Source organism: Cervus canadensis, chromosome 22, assembly GCF_019320065.1.
Source record: "Cervus canadensis isolate Bull #8, Minnesota chromosome 22, ASM1932006v1, whole genome shotgun sequence".
NCBI classification, from domain to species: domain Eukaryota; kingdom Metazoa; phylum Chordata; class Mammalia; order Artiodactyla; family Cervidae; genus Cervus; species Cervus canadensis.
The window spans coordinates 10,384,860-10,400,024 of NC_057407.1; the positions used below are offsets into that span (position 1 = coordinate 10,384,860).

The 15,165-nt window shown below is 59.0% G+C and overlaps 1 protein-coding gene across 4 annotated transcripts in view; it reads left to right on the plus strand.

The window, feature by feature from the left end:
- Positions 1 to 15,165, plus strand: part of SEMA3F (semaphorin 3F) — a 47,042-nt gene that overhangs the window by 19,760 nt on the left and 12,117 nt on the right. For 3 of the 4 annotated variants that reach the window (XM_043442817.1, XM_043442815.1, XM_043442818.1), the window contains one exon: positions 3,129 to 3,286. In XM_043442817.1, coding sequence (XP_043298752.1) covers positions 3,175 to 3,286 — 112 coding nt within the window. In that variant the 5' untranslated portion in view covers positions 3,129 to 3,174. Of the gene's footprint in view, positions 1 to 1,963; positions 2,736 to 3,128; positions 3,287 to 15,165 lie in introns of those variants that run through there. The other variant, XM_043442816.1, reaches the window with a different exon arrangement.

A 15,165-nucleotide genomic window follows, 5' to 3' on the forward strand; every position in this document is an offset into this window, starting at 1 on the left:
GTCGGCTCTGGAGATTCGGGGTTCTTGTCCTCCTCAATTCATCCAGATTGTCTCCCAGAAACCCCTGTTCTAACTGCAGAGATAGAGAAACTGCACCCAGAGGTTGGTAGGCTCATGCCAGTCCAGGGGGTTGGATGGAGATGGAGCCTTTTCCCAGGCTGCACAGGGAGTGTGCCCGGACCCTTGGGGTAAGGTGTCCTGGAAGGTGAGGGCACTGGGCATGCCTTCCCCCGCTGCTGCCCCTCAGTTCTGAAGGAGCCAGGCCCGGAAGTGCGGGGGTTGGGGAGAGGAGGGAATCCAGCCTCAGCCCCCTGCTGCTCTAGGCACACCTTGAGGGGGAAGATGAAGCCAAGCCCAGGTGACCTTGACTGGGAAACTCTGACCACGAAAGAGGGGTTTTCAACACCAGCTGTGCTGGGGTGTCTCTGCTTCCTGGTCCATAGGGTGTTGGGGGAGGGGGGGGCCAAGGAGTCAGGAAGGAGCTGTGGCCTGCTGGAGGGGGGTGTCGGAGGAGCTAGATGGGGGGTGGGGTGCTGTTAACAATTTTTCCATCATGTCCCCCCCGCAGCCTTTCCATCCAGTTCTCAGCTCGCAGCAGCCAACCTTCCTTCCCCGAGGCAGGCTGTCCACCCCCCTACCCGCCCCCCCTCCTCCAATCCCAAGAAGTCTGGATCAGGCTGGACAATTTGACCTCCTAGCCCCCTGCTCCGCCCCCAGGTGCCTCCAGACCCCTTCGTCTGGCCGCCCCTTCCCTGTACCCCTTGCCAGCCCCAGCTCCTCGGTTCTTTGTTCGAACGTCTCTCCTCCGTCCCTCCCTCTCTCCTCCCTCTCTCCTCCTCCCTCCCGCCTGCCTCCCTCCCTTGCTCCCTCCCGCCAGCCTTCTTTCCTTCCTTCTCTGCTCTCCTCCTGGTGGGCTCCCAGGTGGCGGTGGCTATTCCTTCTCTGTCCACCCACCTGGGCTGGACCCAACTGGGGGCTGCTCTGGGACTGGGGCTGAGTGGAATGCATCCAGGGGCTGGCAGAGGAGAAGCAACTATGGAAATGCCTTCCCCATCCCTATCTCTGTCCTCCTCTTCCTCCTCCTCCTTCCTTCTCCTCCTCTCCTCCATCTCCCAAGCTGCCAAAGAGGGGGCCTAGACTTGGGTCCGTGGCCCCAACAGTTTTGAACATCCGCCATTCACCCCTTTAAAAGGCCAAAGCATTGTGGGAGGTCCCTGTAGGGGCCCAGTGGAGCAGAGCCCTCCAGGTTTCTGAACTCCTTGGGGGGACTCCAACACTGTCCTTGGTGACCCTGACCTTGTCACCATGAAAATGGATGTAGGAGAAATGAGGTCACAGGGAGGAGGGGAGGCGAGTCACCCCAGCCCCTTGATACCTAGGATCAAAGCTCTCCAAGGGACTCAGCCTGCATCCAGCCCTCCCCGAGAGAGCTAGAACAGCATCTCCCCACTTCCTCGAGCCCCACCCCACTAGCAGGTCGAGTTCTTGAACAAACATATATATATATGCCTGTAAGGACTAGTGCAGGCATGTAAGTTTGGATGTGTGTATCTCCACAACTGTTGGAGGGGGCCTCCCAGGTGCACCCGAGAGTGCTGGTAGCTGCACACACCACCCCCCCCCCACACACACACACGCCCCCCATCACACACACACACACACCCCCATCAGGGCCTGCCTTTCAGTCAGCTCCCGCTTTGTGCCCCAGCGGACAGGGGGCGGGGCTGGTTCTGATTCTCCCCTCCCTCAGCCAGCCTCCCTAGCATCTGTGATGGGAGGTCTTGATGGAACCTGAGAGGTACCGCAGGCACCCCGGAGAGGGTGTGCCCATGGAGAGCACCGCATGGGGAATGGGTCAGGCTGCTTGAAGCTGCACTTCCTGTCCGAGGAGTCACCAGTGGTTTGCTTGGCAGGAGAGGCCAGGGCTCAGGGGAGGGGGGTCCCTGGAGGACATCGGGGTCTGTCGAGTGGGACTGGACAGTCTGATGTGGAGCCTTGCCTCGGTGGATGCCAGCCAGGGCAGGGGATTAGCAGATCACAATACCCCCTCACCCTCCCCTCCCCACCCCAGGGTCCTAGAAATGGACCTAGGGTCCCTGTCTCCCATGGGAGAAGGAAAATAGACCTGGCAGTTCTGGGGGGTGGGGCTCACATTGTCATTGTTGCCCCCACCCACAGTGCATCTGGGTGGGGGGTTGCTGGGAAGTTGGCGCTGATTTTCGCCGGGAGGGAGCAATATGTTCTGACAACTGGTGCTGGGCTGCGTTTACCCAACAGCCAGCCTGCCTGGGGAGACAATATTTGAAAAACATTGTGTGGAAACTCGGGCCTGTTGGGGGTCTGTATCAGAGCTCTGCTGGGGACACTGAGGCTGGCTCAGACCCTGCCCCTGGCCTGCTGGCCACCCTTGCTCTCCTTCTTTGGTCTCTGTAGGCAGAGCTGGAAATGTCGCTGGCAGGAAGTCCTTCTGTATGTCTGACCCGGATCCCTCCTGCTGTGATTTCAGTAGAAGTAGACCCTGCTGTTCTTTGCCTTTCCTGGCTGCTGTCTCTCTCTCTAGGCCATCTATGTGTTTCTCACGCATCCTCCGCTCTCTCCTGCTCCCAACTCTAATCATCAGGTTCAGGTTTCCCTTTACTGAGAGGAGAGATTTGGCTGGAGCCTGCAGGACTGGACCCATCTCTTCCCCCATTCCCTGAAGTGGGAGAGGAAGGAACAGCCCATTTGGTCGGGGGGTAGGTGCATGGAAACTGGTGAAGGATGTAAGATCACCTCCTTGAGCTGAGCCCTGTGAACGGAAGTCTGGAAGCTGTGGTTGGGGAAGGGTTTGAGTGTCCACTGGCCCCTGTCAGCCCTGTTGACCCTAGGCAGCACCCAGTTGCTTGGTCTTCAGACCCATTGTTAGGGACAGGAAAGTATATGAGATTTTCATGTTACGGTATTCATGGCCCCAGGCTGAGGGTGTGAGCACAGAGGTACCCATCACCCTAGTTGTTCAGATAGGGAAACTGAGGTACCTTTGGCAGAATTACACAAGAAAACGTTGGTCGAAAAAAAAAAAAAAAAACGTTGGTCGGACAGGAAACCTTGCTCTGCCTCATGTGTTTCCATCTTGTTCCTCCTCCCAGGTGTATAGACGGCTGCCTGACCCCTGGGCCCTAGGCCCCTTCCACAATGCCTGTCGCTGGTCTCCTCCTCTGGGCTTCACTGCTCACTGGGGCCTGGCCAGCCACCCCCAGCCAGGACTACCTCCCAGCCACGCCCCGGGTCCGGCTCTCATATAAAGGTAAGAGGCTCCCTTGCAGTTCCCCGGCATCCCCCTCTGTCCAGAGCATTTTGTCCTGTTGCACAGGAGAGAGAGGAGAGTTCAGAGCAAGAAAGAACAAATTGTACAGCCACACGGCTCACACTGGGTGTGTTGTAGGGGGTGGGGGAGGTAGTGACTTGCTGGGAAAACCTAGAGACTGGACTACTTAGACATTTAGAGAAGGGTCCTGAGTCTGGGCTGCTTCTAGAGCCAGAACGTATGGTCTCTGGGCTCGAGTCTGCAGGGTGTCTGTCCATGTGATAACTGGGGGAGACAGAGGTGTCACATCTTTCAGGCTTGTGCTTGCAGAAGCCCTCCCCTGCCTCTGGTCCTGCCCTTGCCTGATCAGACAATCGGACAGACACTGAGGCCTCCAAAAGCTAGAGGAGCAGGACCTGCTCCCAGAGGGTGTGGGTGCTTGAGGAACCATCCTAGGGGTCTCCAGGTGGGAGGGGCTCCTAGGAATTGGGGAGGGGGCTCTTGTGCTGTGACTGGAGGAGTCTAGGGCCCCTGGTGAGTTCAGGGAGAACACGTGCTGTTGTGACAGGCCTGAGATCCCCAGCGAGCATTTTGCCTGAAATCACCGGAAGGTTTTTGGGCTTCCCTGGTGGCTCAGCCATAAAGAATCTGCCTGCAATGCAGGAACCGCAGGAGGTGTGAGTTTGATCCCTGGGTTGGGAAGATCCCCTGGAGGAGGGCATGGCAACCCGCTCCAGTTTCCTTGCCTGAAGAATCCCATGGACCAAGGAGCATGGTGGGCTACAGTCCATAGGGTCTCAAAGAGTCGGACACGACTGAAGCCACTCAGCACGCACACACACAGTGGAAGGTTTTAATGATGAGTTGGGGTGTGCAGAGTGAGACGCTGGTCCAGCTCCATCACCTTTGCAGCTAACCAGCTAGGCAGGTGAATGCATGTGGCCCACATCCTCAGACATACCAGTGGCTCACTCACTAGCCGCTAACTCAAAGACGCGATCTAAAGAGTCTACCCTCGGCCTGAGGAAAGAGACAGCGACTACGCCTGGGGGACCTGGGGTCACTGCTGAGTTTTCAGCCTTGGCCCTCCTCTGACCCAGAGTGACTTTATTCAGCTGCCTGTCCTGGGTGGGGCCAACTCAGCCCTGGCTGACCAGATTTCCAGGTACACTTACTAGGGTGAGAAGTTGGGCCAGCCTTTCCTTCCTCAGCCTTGATGAGGCCCAGCCCCTCCTCACCATGTTCCCATGTCCCCTAGAAGAACCCCTCTCTTGGCTCCCATATCACTCCTGCAACTTGAGGGGGGTAGTGGGGTGTGAATTTCTGAGAGTGCTCCTGGGAGGAGTCCTGCGCAGGGCCTGAGAAACGAGCAAAAGAGTTGATCGCTTTGGGTTGTCAAAAACAACCCCTTTCCTAGGCCTGGGAAGGTGAGATATTTATTCTGCTGATACTGCTACCATTCCCTGGTGGAAGTTCTCAGAGCATATTAATAAATATTGAAGGGGTCACATCCCCGTCTCACCCCCTTCCCAACCAAGGGTGCTGGCAGGGAGAATAGAGCACCCCCACCAACAGGGGCTGGGAGGATGACTTGGTTTTCCAGACCCCTGGAATCCTGGAGCCCAGACATCCACTCTGGGTATTTGTCATCATCTTGGAGACCCATGAGAGGAAGTAGGAGGAACAAGACAGAGGGAGGGTCTCTAGACGCTCCTTTTAAACCTTCTTGGACTTGCAGGGGCAAAGGGACAAAAGATTTTGTTCCTGTTTTCCAGAGAGAGAAACTGAGGCTCAGGCGAGGGTAGGGCCAAGGTCAGGCAAGAGGCAGAGGCAAGGCCAGAAATAGAACCCTGGTGTCCTGCTGTCCTGGTCTTGCCGACGCCTGACGCTCACATCGGCAGGTCGATTCCCTCTCAATTAGCTCTGAAGCCGACACCCGCACCGACTAAAAGCCCAGCTCACTGGCAGCCAGCCTGCGGCGCTGACTGCTGTGGCCGCCTGGGGCGGGGCTGGAGGCTGCCTGGGGCCACCCCATCCCTGGGCCTCTGTGCCTCCGCACGCGCAGGTTCTCTGTCCTGAATGACCTTTCCGTCTCCCACTTGAGCTCCTGTCCTACTTTTATGCGTGGATGCCACTTAGTTTAGTAGATACTTGAGTCCCTGCCATGAGCCAGGACCTGTGCAGTGAACAGGGTGGGGCGCTCCCAGACAAAGTGGCTGAAAAGATAGTGGACACCCAGTTGGCCCAGGCTTCCTGGGAGCCCAGCACTTACTGTGCACCAGGCCCCAGGCCCCTTTCTCCCCCGTCATGTTGGATGGTCTTAGCCAGGACATGACTATGGTGCAGCCCTCGGTGAGGGGTAGGCCCTCACTGAGCGTTTGTGGAGTGAGAATGGAGACCGACATCTACGGAGCCTGGGGGTCCTGGCCTGGCTGTGTCTAAGGCTAGGGGGACTGCCTCCTGCTGCATATACCCAAGGGGCACAGAGGGGGCTGCTGTTAGGAGCCTTGATGGTCGTGGTGGCTCCATGCCTCAGCTTCTCCATCTGTGGATGGATGAAAGCAACTGGCCTACCAGGCCTCAGGAATTTGGCCTAGGCACATCCCCTCCCCTCCTTGGGCAGTTGGGAGGCGCTAGTTCCAGCCCAGTCAGCCCAGACCCTCTAATAAACCAGAGGTGCTGGTGTGAGGGTTTGGGGGGGTGGGGGCCACGCTGCCCAGGGAAGATAAAGAAACAAAGGCAGGAACTGGGCCAGGCTTGGGCTTGCTGCCTGCCCATCAGCCTGGGCGCCCCAGCCGGACCGAAAGCCTGGAGAGGGTGTAAGGAGAAGGGGCCCAGTTGGAGCAGGAGGACTCCTATGGCCCATCTCCTGTCCTGGTCCATCAGCAGCACAGCCAAGGTCATGCGGAAATGAGGGTCAAGTGGGGAGGTTTTCAGGAGCAGGAGAAGCATTCTTTGAGTGCTCATGGATGCTTAGAACTAGTGACCTGGCCAGCAGGACCTTCTTTCTTCCATCCATCCTTGCCTGGGCCTGGAGTCCTCTTAACCCCAGAGTCACTGGTCAGGTCTGGGAGGAAAAAATACCCTCCTTCCCCCACCCTGAGACCGTCCAAGCCCTGGGGTAACACCTCCCACTGCAGAGGGAGGTGTGAAGGCCCTGCCAGCTCCTTTGTTCAGCGTAGGGAATGTTTACTTTTTCCCAGGAAGCCACCCCCACAAGATACAGCTCCTGCCTGGGCTGGCTTTGGACAGGACTTGAGGTCAAGAGGTATTTGGAGAGGGAAAGGGGTCTTGTGATGACATGAGTTAGCCGGGCTACTGAGAAACTGAGGCAGGAGTCGGGAGATGGGATGGAAGGTCACCTTGCCAGGGGAGGTCAGGAAAGATGAAAATAATAGAGTAACAGTAGGTACCCATGATGATAACCAACAGGAGTCCCACCAAGGCCTAGGGAGGAGGGCTGCCTGGGTTTTCTGTGAGGAATCAGACCCAGAGGCTTTCCCGGGTCACTCAGGAGCCAGACTCAGATGGAACGTGGCTCCGCCTGATGTCCGAGCCTGTCCCAAGACTGAGGCTGGGGGGCAGGTTGGGGAGGCAGGCCCAGCCCTCTCCCATGAGCTTGGGCTAAGCCTCGAGGACCCTGCAGTGCCGCCCATAGCCTGTCCAGGTTTACTTCCCATGGAAAGCGCTGGGTTCACACTGGGCAGGCTTCCTGTGCTCTCTCCCCCTGGAGAAACAGCATCTGGGTTTGCTCCTTTCCAATAAATCCAGTTTTCCATCACCCCAGCCCCTCCACTGATCAGAGTCCCCTGGGAAGCTGTCTCCCTTCAGAGAAGGAAAAGCAGAGTCCAGGAGAGGAAAGAGCTCCGACGTCCAGAGCAGCCCTGGGGTTCAGCCTTCTCAGACTGGGCGTATCTGGCTTGCCCGGTGGGAGGGACATGCTATAGGTGGCGGGTGAACAGGTGGGTGCTGGTCAGCAGCCCCCAGCCTACGTCAGCCTAGACTCTGAGTCTTTGGAGGTAATGGCCCAGAACAGTGCCACCACTTACATCATTTGTGTGTGGCCGAACGAGAGTCGCCAGGCCTCCTTATTAGGAAATGAGGAGATTGGAGGTTAGGAAGGGTCACAGTCCGTTTACTTCACCCAAGGGAGAGTGAGTATAGGACTGAAGTGGAAGTGCCTCTAGCAAGCCTCATCTTAGCTGCCTTGGCTGCGCAGGGGTGGGGGCAGGCCTGGGGAACTTAAGGACCCTTCCTTGCCGCCTAGGGGCTCCCTGGTCAGCCAAGCAGGCTTAGAGCTTGAGATTGAAAGGGAGGGGTGAGAAGGAGCTTGGAGGCCAGGGGTGGCATCAGAAAGCTGGGTAGGTGGCGTTGACAATTACAGTGAAACTTGGCGATCACAAACTGGGGAGAGCTAAGATTCCAGGATGAGCTGGACAAGGGAGGAAGGAAGACCCAAAGCATGAACTTGAGCCCAGATCCCTGCATCTGGGACCTCAGTTTTCCTGGAAATGGGAGCTACTCCCTCTCCTGAGATGGACCTTCAAAGTGGCCACTTGAGGAGTTGGGAGGTCCTGGGGGGCCAGTTGGCCACCCCTCAGCTGGCCACGGATCACCGTCAGAGAGAGCGGGCCAGGTCCTTGTGCTTGCCGAGAACCTGCCTGAAGCCCTGCTGGGGTCAGCCAGGCCAGGGCCGAGGGCCTCAGCTGTGGTCCTTCCAGGTCCCGCCAAGCTTCAGATGGGACCGCCGCTGGCTGGGCCTCCGCAGCACAGGCCTTGTCTCTGGGTGCCTGGCACAACGCCTGCCCCTCCCTCCCTGGCTCCAGATTCTCTTGGCACGGAGTGAGGAGCTGGTGCATGCTCAAGGAGTAAATCATGTTCCTTGGCAGCCCCCGCTGCTTCGTAATCGTAAAGAATTTAAAGAGAAACCACCAAGATAAAAATCTCATCCTGGCCCATAAAGGCATCTTTCACCCTGTGGCTTGGGAGGCAGCAGCCTCAGAGTGGGCTCCTGGCTGTCTGCACCTGTGTGTGCGTGCCTCCAACCCCGTGACCCCTCCAGAGGTGGTGGGGGGTCCAGAGGGATGTCTCTAGAGCTGTGGGTACTTGACTCCTGACAACTGGGAGACCTCCAGCTCCTCCCCCAGGTCAGGCAGAGTGGGGCACTTACATTTGGTAGAATGCAGAGGTGATGCTGTGCTGGTTGAGAGGGCTGGCCCGGAAGGCAGACAGACCCCATCCTACCTTCTCAGCTCTGTGATCTCAGACGGGTAGCCTAAGCTTTCCCACCCCTGATTTCTCCATGTAAGGTGAGGATGGCAGTGGTCCCATGGAAGCAGCATCCGGAAGTCTCAAGCTGCACAGCTTGCATCCTGGCCATGGGTAGACCTTACGCAGTGAAGTCCCTCTGTGTCCTGCTGCCTCATCTGTAAAATGAGGATAAAAATGATGCTGACCTCATTGTGTTTTGAGTATTAACTTTGTGTACACCGTTGTGGCGCTGGTGAAAGGAAGTCTCAGAAACTAGGAGCTACTCTGAGGTTGGCAGACAGGTGAGGGCTAGTCCTGGGGGTGCCCAAGGAGTCTGCACTCCCTCACCTTTCCCTGTAGATTGCTACCCTGTGGTGAAGCAGACGGTGTCTGCAAAAGGCTGCAGAAGACGCCCTGAGCCCTGTGGGTGGAGTCGGGTCAGGAGGAGGAGGACTTCTGCCGTGAGCATCTGGACAGGCATTTTGGAGGAAGCTGTATCCCCAGCAGGGGAAGGGAGATCTCTAGAAGAACAGGAGCAGAGGCGGTGTGTGTGGTGCAGCACTTGGGGAAAGGGCAAGATGCGAGATGGGGCTCGCTCTCGGTGGTAGGATATAGAGTTTGCATTTTCTCCCTCTGGTTTTTAAGCTCTTTCTTTCATGGCAGAAGCACCACATACATACTGGGGAAATGACAGTGCATCTGGGGAGGGGATGCCCTGAGGGGGGTCTCTCCGGAGATGGGCGCCACAATCTGGTTTGTGCCCGTGATCATGGTGCCCATGATCAACTGTAGTGACCCACCCCAAGCACTCTTCTGGCTCCCACAGCTTGTGCTTGCGGGGACCAGACCTGGACTGCTCACTTGGGCATCTACACAACTGGGCCGAGAGCATGTTTGCTTGGCCTGACCTGGCGCTGTCCTGGGAATCTGAGCCCCGCCTCAAGAGAGAGAGAGAGCCCTTGGAGCTTTGGAGAAGCAGAGAAGATTCCTGCTGCATTTTTCTTAGAAATAGCAGGAGGGCCTTTGCCAGAGGCCTGGATGCCAGAAGGCTCCGATCTGAATCCAAAGCCCAGCTCACGTGGGTGCCTGAGTTTGGCAGGCCTGCAGGCCCCCGCCCCCCCAGCTTGCCGAGCAGCCCCAGGGAGAGGATGGAGGCCTACTGGGCTCCAGACCCTGATCACTGATCCTGACCCGGCAAAGAATGGGGTCTGGGCGGTGGCTGCTGGCCTAGGTTCCAGGAGGCCGGCCTGTGGCCGGGGGGAGGCCCAGCTAGGCTGACTTGTGCTGTTCCCACTGGGGCTGCCGGCAAGTATTGCCGGTCTGCCGCATCTCTGCAAGGCAGGGACAGCCCCACAGTAACAGCCCCCTCCAGGGACCAGGAGGCCTTTGGGGCTTAAGGCCTTAGCTCCACGCCCCCTTCCCCCAGTCTTCCTTCCTTCCTGCCCCCCTGTCCCCTCTTGCCTCCATCTCCTCGTCACCACCATGACCCCTGCTTGGCTTCCTACCCGGACATGCTCTTTCCTCTCAGGTCTCTGCACCCGGCCAAGAGCCTTGTTTCTTCCCATTTAGGGCTCCGTGCTGATGCCCTCATTTCCTTCCAGGAGCAGAGTCCACCGTGTGGACCTGCTGGTCAGCCCGCGTGGGTGGCTCCTGTCCGTCTTACACTATAACTGCAGAGCAGCTGCTAGAATGTGGGGGCCTCGTGGGCTCCTGCGGCATCCGGGATGGAATGAGTGGCACTCTGGGCTCCTCTACCCAAGGCTGCCCATGCTGTCATTTTGCTCAGCACTCTCCAAGTCCCAGCACCAGGCCTGTGTGGAGTACTCGCTGCCTTTCTGGACTGGTGACCAGCTGAGTCCTGCTGGACTCCTGATACAGCCTCACCATATGCCCCAGGGCTGACCCTGAGCACACAGCTGTCTGTGCGATGATGCCTCAGCTTCCCCACCTGAATACTGGGGAGGGAGCTAAGACGGTCTGGGACCCCCTGGGAATCTCTGGGTGGGTGTTGTGAATGGGGCTGCAGGGCCGGACTCCAGGAGTCTGAGGAGGGCAGAGATGGGGGCGGGGCCCAGGGCAGAGGGAGGGTCTTGACACCCACCAGCCTGTTGGTCCCATCCTGGCCTGTCCGTCTGGTTGATTTATCAGAGTAAATGAGCCATGGAGAGTTTGTTGTCTTTTGCAGTCACAGAGGGGAGGAGGAGGTGGAGGAAGGAGTGAAGGGCTTCCGGGCCAGGTCTGGAATGTGGGAGGAGGGGTGGGCCCCCAGGCCTGCAGGACTGGAGGCTCCGATCTGCTCTAGCCACCTGAGAAGGGGATGGGTGCCACCCTCCCCTCAGGACCTGCCCCCTCTTCCCACCCCTTTCCCGCTTCGTGGGGCACATTCCAGTGTGAGCTGCTTGCCTGGCTCAGGCCCTCTCCTCCCACCCCAGGCTTGGGGGCTACCCTGCTCCTTCAAGCCTGCCTCCTTGACACTGTGTCTTTTCCAGGCCGGGCTAGAGCTCTGAACTTTGCCTGGCCCATGGATGCCAAAGGTGTCCTCCTAGGCACACCGTTCAGGTCCAGGCAGGATATCCTGGCCGCTGGAGCCACCAGCCCAGACCTAGAACAGTCAGGCACCATGCGGCCCTGCAGGCGGGCAGGGTTCGCTGGAGGCACCTCGATGGAGGGCCCCCTACCTGCTAGGACACAATGGTTGAAAGTCATTGGACATCCTTTGCGGGGAGAGGCGTGGGACCAGCCTCTGCTGTCCTGTGTGTGCCAGAGAGTGACCTTGCTGCCGCTTCCCACCTGGTTTTTCCTGGGTCGGGATGAGCTATGCCCCCAGCCTGTCTTCTCCTGGGCGGGGCAGGTGGGCGCTGGGGCGGAACGGGCGTGGGAACAGCATGCCTGGGCCTGCCGGGCCCCAGCCTCCAGCCCTTTGCCCCCAGAATGGGAGGGGAGCCCGCAGCAGAGTTTAGCCCAGCTGGGCTGCTCCAGCTTGGTGTTTACTGAGCAGCTGCAATGTTTACAGTAGCTCTTGAGAAGGGGCCCCTTGTTCCAGAGGATTTCCTATCCTGAGGGTCCCATCAAGGTCTGATCTCACCACCTCCCCATATCGCTGGGATAGGCATGTCAGGGAGCCAGGGACTGCAACCATCTCCACCCTCTCCAGGGCTGGGCCACTGTCCCAGTGCCTGCCGCTCCGCCGTCCACTCTGGCCTTGGGTCCCTCTCCCCTAGAGAAGCTGACATTCCCAGGAAGTGGCAGCTCTAAGTGGTGAAATATGGTAACAGGGTCCCCAGTTCAGACTTTTAAATTAAATTCAATCAGAGCCGTTATTGAATATAAACACGCGGAGTCATTTACATGTTAATTATGTTGAATGGACTACGAGGCCATAATTAGCTGCTAATTGGGTGAGAGCTGCTGTAATTGGTTTTGTTGGCACCGACCTGGCTCACCTGCCTAGGGGAAGAGGGGCGAGTCTGGAGGCTCCTGGGGAGGCCTGTGGGTCTCCGCTCTGGACAGCCGGATGCAGAGACGGGATTGGAGAGGACCAAGTTTGATGGACTTGGGGCCGGAGGAACCTGGAGCCTGCCCCCCCACCCCCCAGGGAGCAGACAGCTTAAGCCCCAGGCAAACTCTTGGGTCTGGCTTCTAGGGGTTCCCATCTAGAACAACCCTAGGGATGGTGGAGGGAAGGGGCTGGGAGACCCAGCCCCTGAATCAAAGGTGACAGCCTCCCCTGCTCAGCCCCATGTGGGGCCTGGACCTGAATAAATGGTACATGCCTAGAAGAGGGTTAGCACAAGGCACATGTCACCCCGGTGTGTCCCTGGAGATGCTGGGAGCCTGGCATTGAGGTATGTGGGAGGTGGCGTGCTGAGCAGGGAGAAAGGTGCCTACAAAGGCTTTAGGGCTGCCCTGCCCCCCGCTCGGCCTGGCTGGAGCTCCAGGTTTGCAAGGCTGTGGCCAGGGGCTGAGGCCTTCCGGCTGGCCGCTCATTAAAAGAGGATTAGGCCGGGAGCCAGGGGGCCAGCCCAGCCCCTGGGCCTTCCTCTGGGGCCCCTCACAGCTTGGGGGAGTGATGAAGGGGCTGGGGGCCACCCCTCCCCAGCACCCACAAGGGTGTCCAGGAGGGACCCTTCCCCTCCTGCTCCTGCTACCATCTCCTTGTCCACCTCAGTTTCCCTCCTCAGAAGGGCCGGAGGATAGAGTCCTAACAGAGACCCTGGTGCACCCCTGCCCCTCACCCTCCGCCTCATTTCTCTTCATCTTAGGAATTAGGGCTGCCCCAGCCCACATGAAGTCAGAGGTCAGGGCTGGGCTGCTGGGACCTGTCCATCAGCTCGCAGTACCCATGCACAGCCCCGGAGGTGATACTGTCAGTCAAGGCCTGCTGCTTTGTAGGGCTGTAACCAAGGGGGCGGGGTACCCATCTCTGCTCCAAGACCCCCCTCTTGCAGCAGCCCCTGCCTCACTGGTGACAGGCCTGGTGTCCTAGAGACGGGCAGCAGGGGTCGGGGGCCGCCCACTCGGGGTCTGCGGGTGAGGGCTGCAGACACGCCCCCTCAGCACTGTCCTCGCCCACCTCCTCCTTTCAAGTGAGGCATCAAGTGCTTTCCAGAGAGGAGGAAACAGAGACCCCCCAGGATTAGGCTTCTGTACACTGAGAAAGTTTCTGCCCCTGGACCTTTGCCAGGCCGTTCTGGGCCAGGACCCCAAGTGTCTAATGGCCATGGGAGACTGTCAAGGCTGGGAACGGCTGCGGAAATGAGGTGGCCGATGCCAGAAAAGGCTCTTCCTTCCCGATGACGGGAAAAGCCTTCCCGGATGTTGCTCCACCCAACCTGTGCCCAGCATGCAAGAGGGCCTGGGGGTGGGGAGCTCGTCCCTGGAGCATCACCAAGGCACACCACCCTCCCTCCCTCCCCAAAATCAGAGCTCATCTAGACTTGAATCCCTGGCACCCACAGAGCCTTGGGTCGGGCTGGTTGTGCCCCAGCCCCTCCATCTGTATTGTCCTGGGGTTGTAGGGGGCGGGGGTGATCCTCCCGCTATCAGAGCTGGGGACTGGCCTGAGGACATGAGCAGCCTGGGTCCATGTCAGCTCCCCCACATACACCCATGCCTGCTCAGGCCCCACAGGTGCCCTGGGCCCAAATCCCTGCCCCTCACTGGAGGGTTGGCAGCCCTAGGCTCTAGGCCTGCTGATGCTGCAGATGTCAGAGCAGGATGCCCAGGGCTACTCAGCCACCACCTGCCTTCAGCTGGGCTTCTCGGAGGAGTGAAGAGCCCCTGTTCTTTCACCCTGTGGCAGAGGGGAGGTGGGGACAGGGTACCAGTTTCAGTCCTTGCCTGGTGACCTAAGGTGAGCACCACTCTCCCCCAGGCCTCAGTCTTCCTGTTTGGAGCTGGGGCTGCAAAGCTGACACAGGGACCCTTATAATTCTTTACTACGATCTGGCATGCAGGAAAGAGCACTCGGTGACCCCAACTGGGCTTCTGAAGCCCATGCCAGGAGCCCATGGCAGGGTCAAAGACTCCTAGCCCCTGTCCCACCCCTTCCCTACCCTACACAGCCTTGTGGGGGTTCCCCACACCCGCCTGTTTCCACAGTGACCAAAACATCACATCCTGTGACAACAGAGCCATTGACGCCATATCCCGTGGCCACTGGGAGGGGTCCCGAGGGTCCTGAGTCATGTGCCCTGTCAGTGGAGGACGAGTCACCTTCCGGCCCCGGCCCTCCCGGCGGGCAGTCCCCACCACCACCACCAGGATGGGCTCTGCCGGGGCTGGCCCCTGCTTCAGTCCAGAAGGCCGCGGACCTGGGCGGGAATCCCACGCTCTGCGCGCTCCGATGTGTCACCTCCCTGCTCTGTGCCTGTCCTCTGTAAACTGGATGGAGCAAGGGCTTCGCCCGTGATAGATACGGGATGACTGAGAGGCTCCCTCCATCCCCAGGGTTGTGAGGGAGAGTGTCAGGTCAAGGCCGCCCTCCTGCTCCTCCTGTAGGTGTGTTTCCTCATCTGCTGAATGGCCCTCTCCTCTCTCCTCACGGCGCTTTGAACTTGAGAGGGGGATTTGGAAAACTTGGGGAGTCCTGGCACTGTAGAGTGGGAGGATTTGGATTATAGGGGCCCATGGGGCTGGGCAGGGATGTAGGGATTATAGCCGGTTGCATCCCTGGGGCTAGATATTTGAAGTTCCCCCCCACCTTAGATCCCTGTGTCTGAAGGTGCCCACTTGAGCCTCACCTCCCTTCCCCCTATTGCCCCCCAAATGCCCCCTAGCCCAGCAGGATGGGTAAGGGCACCATCAAGGCCATGCCCCCAGCCAGGGTATAAATAACCCCTGGCGGGCTGTCCCAGCCTGGGGGGGCTCTGCTGGCAGCCCCACTTCCTTTCTGGCCACTTCCTGGCCCTGGGGGTGGGGGAGTGTTTACTTTCCTGTTGTCACGATGGCCGGGTGGCCAGGCGGGGGACTCCGAGTGGCCCAACAACAGGTGCAGGACAGGTGCCCAGGCTGCCCTGCCCAGGACTTCAGAGGCACCGCCGACGAGGCTGAAGCCAGGCAGGGATCGGCCCTTTGATCCCTTGGCGTCCCTGCGTCCCAGCGGTGGGCCAAGGTCATCACCTGTATTC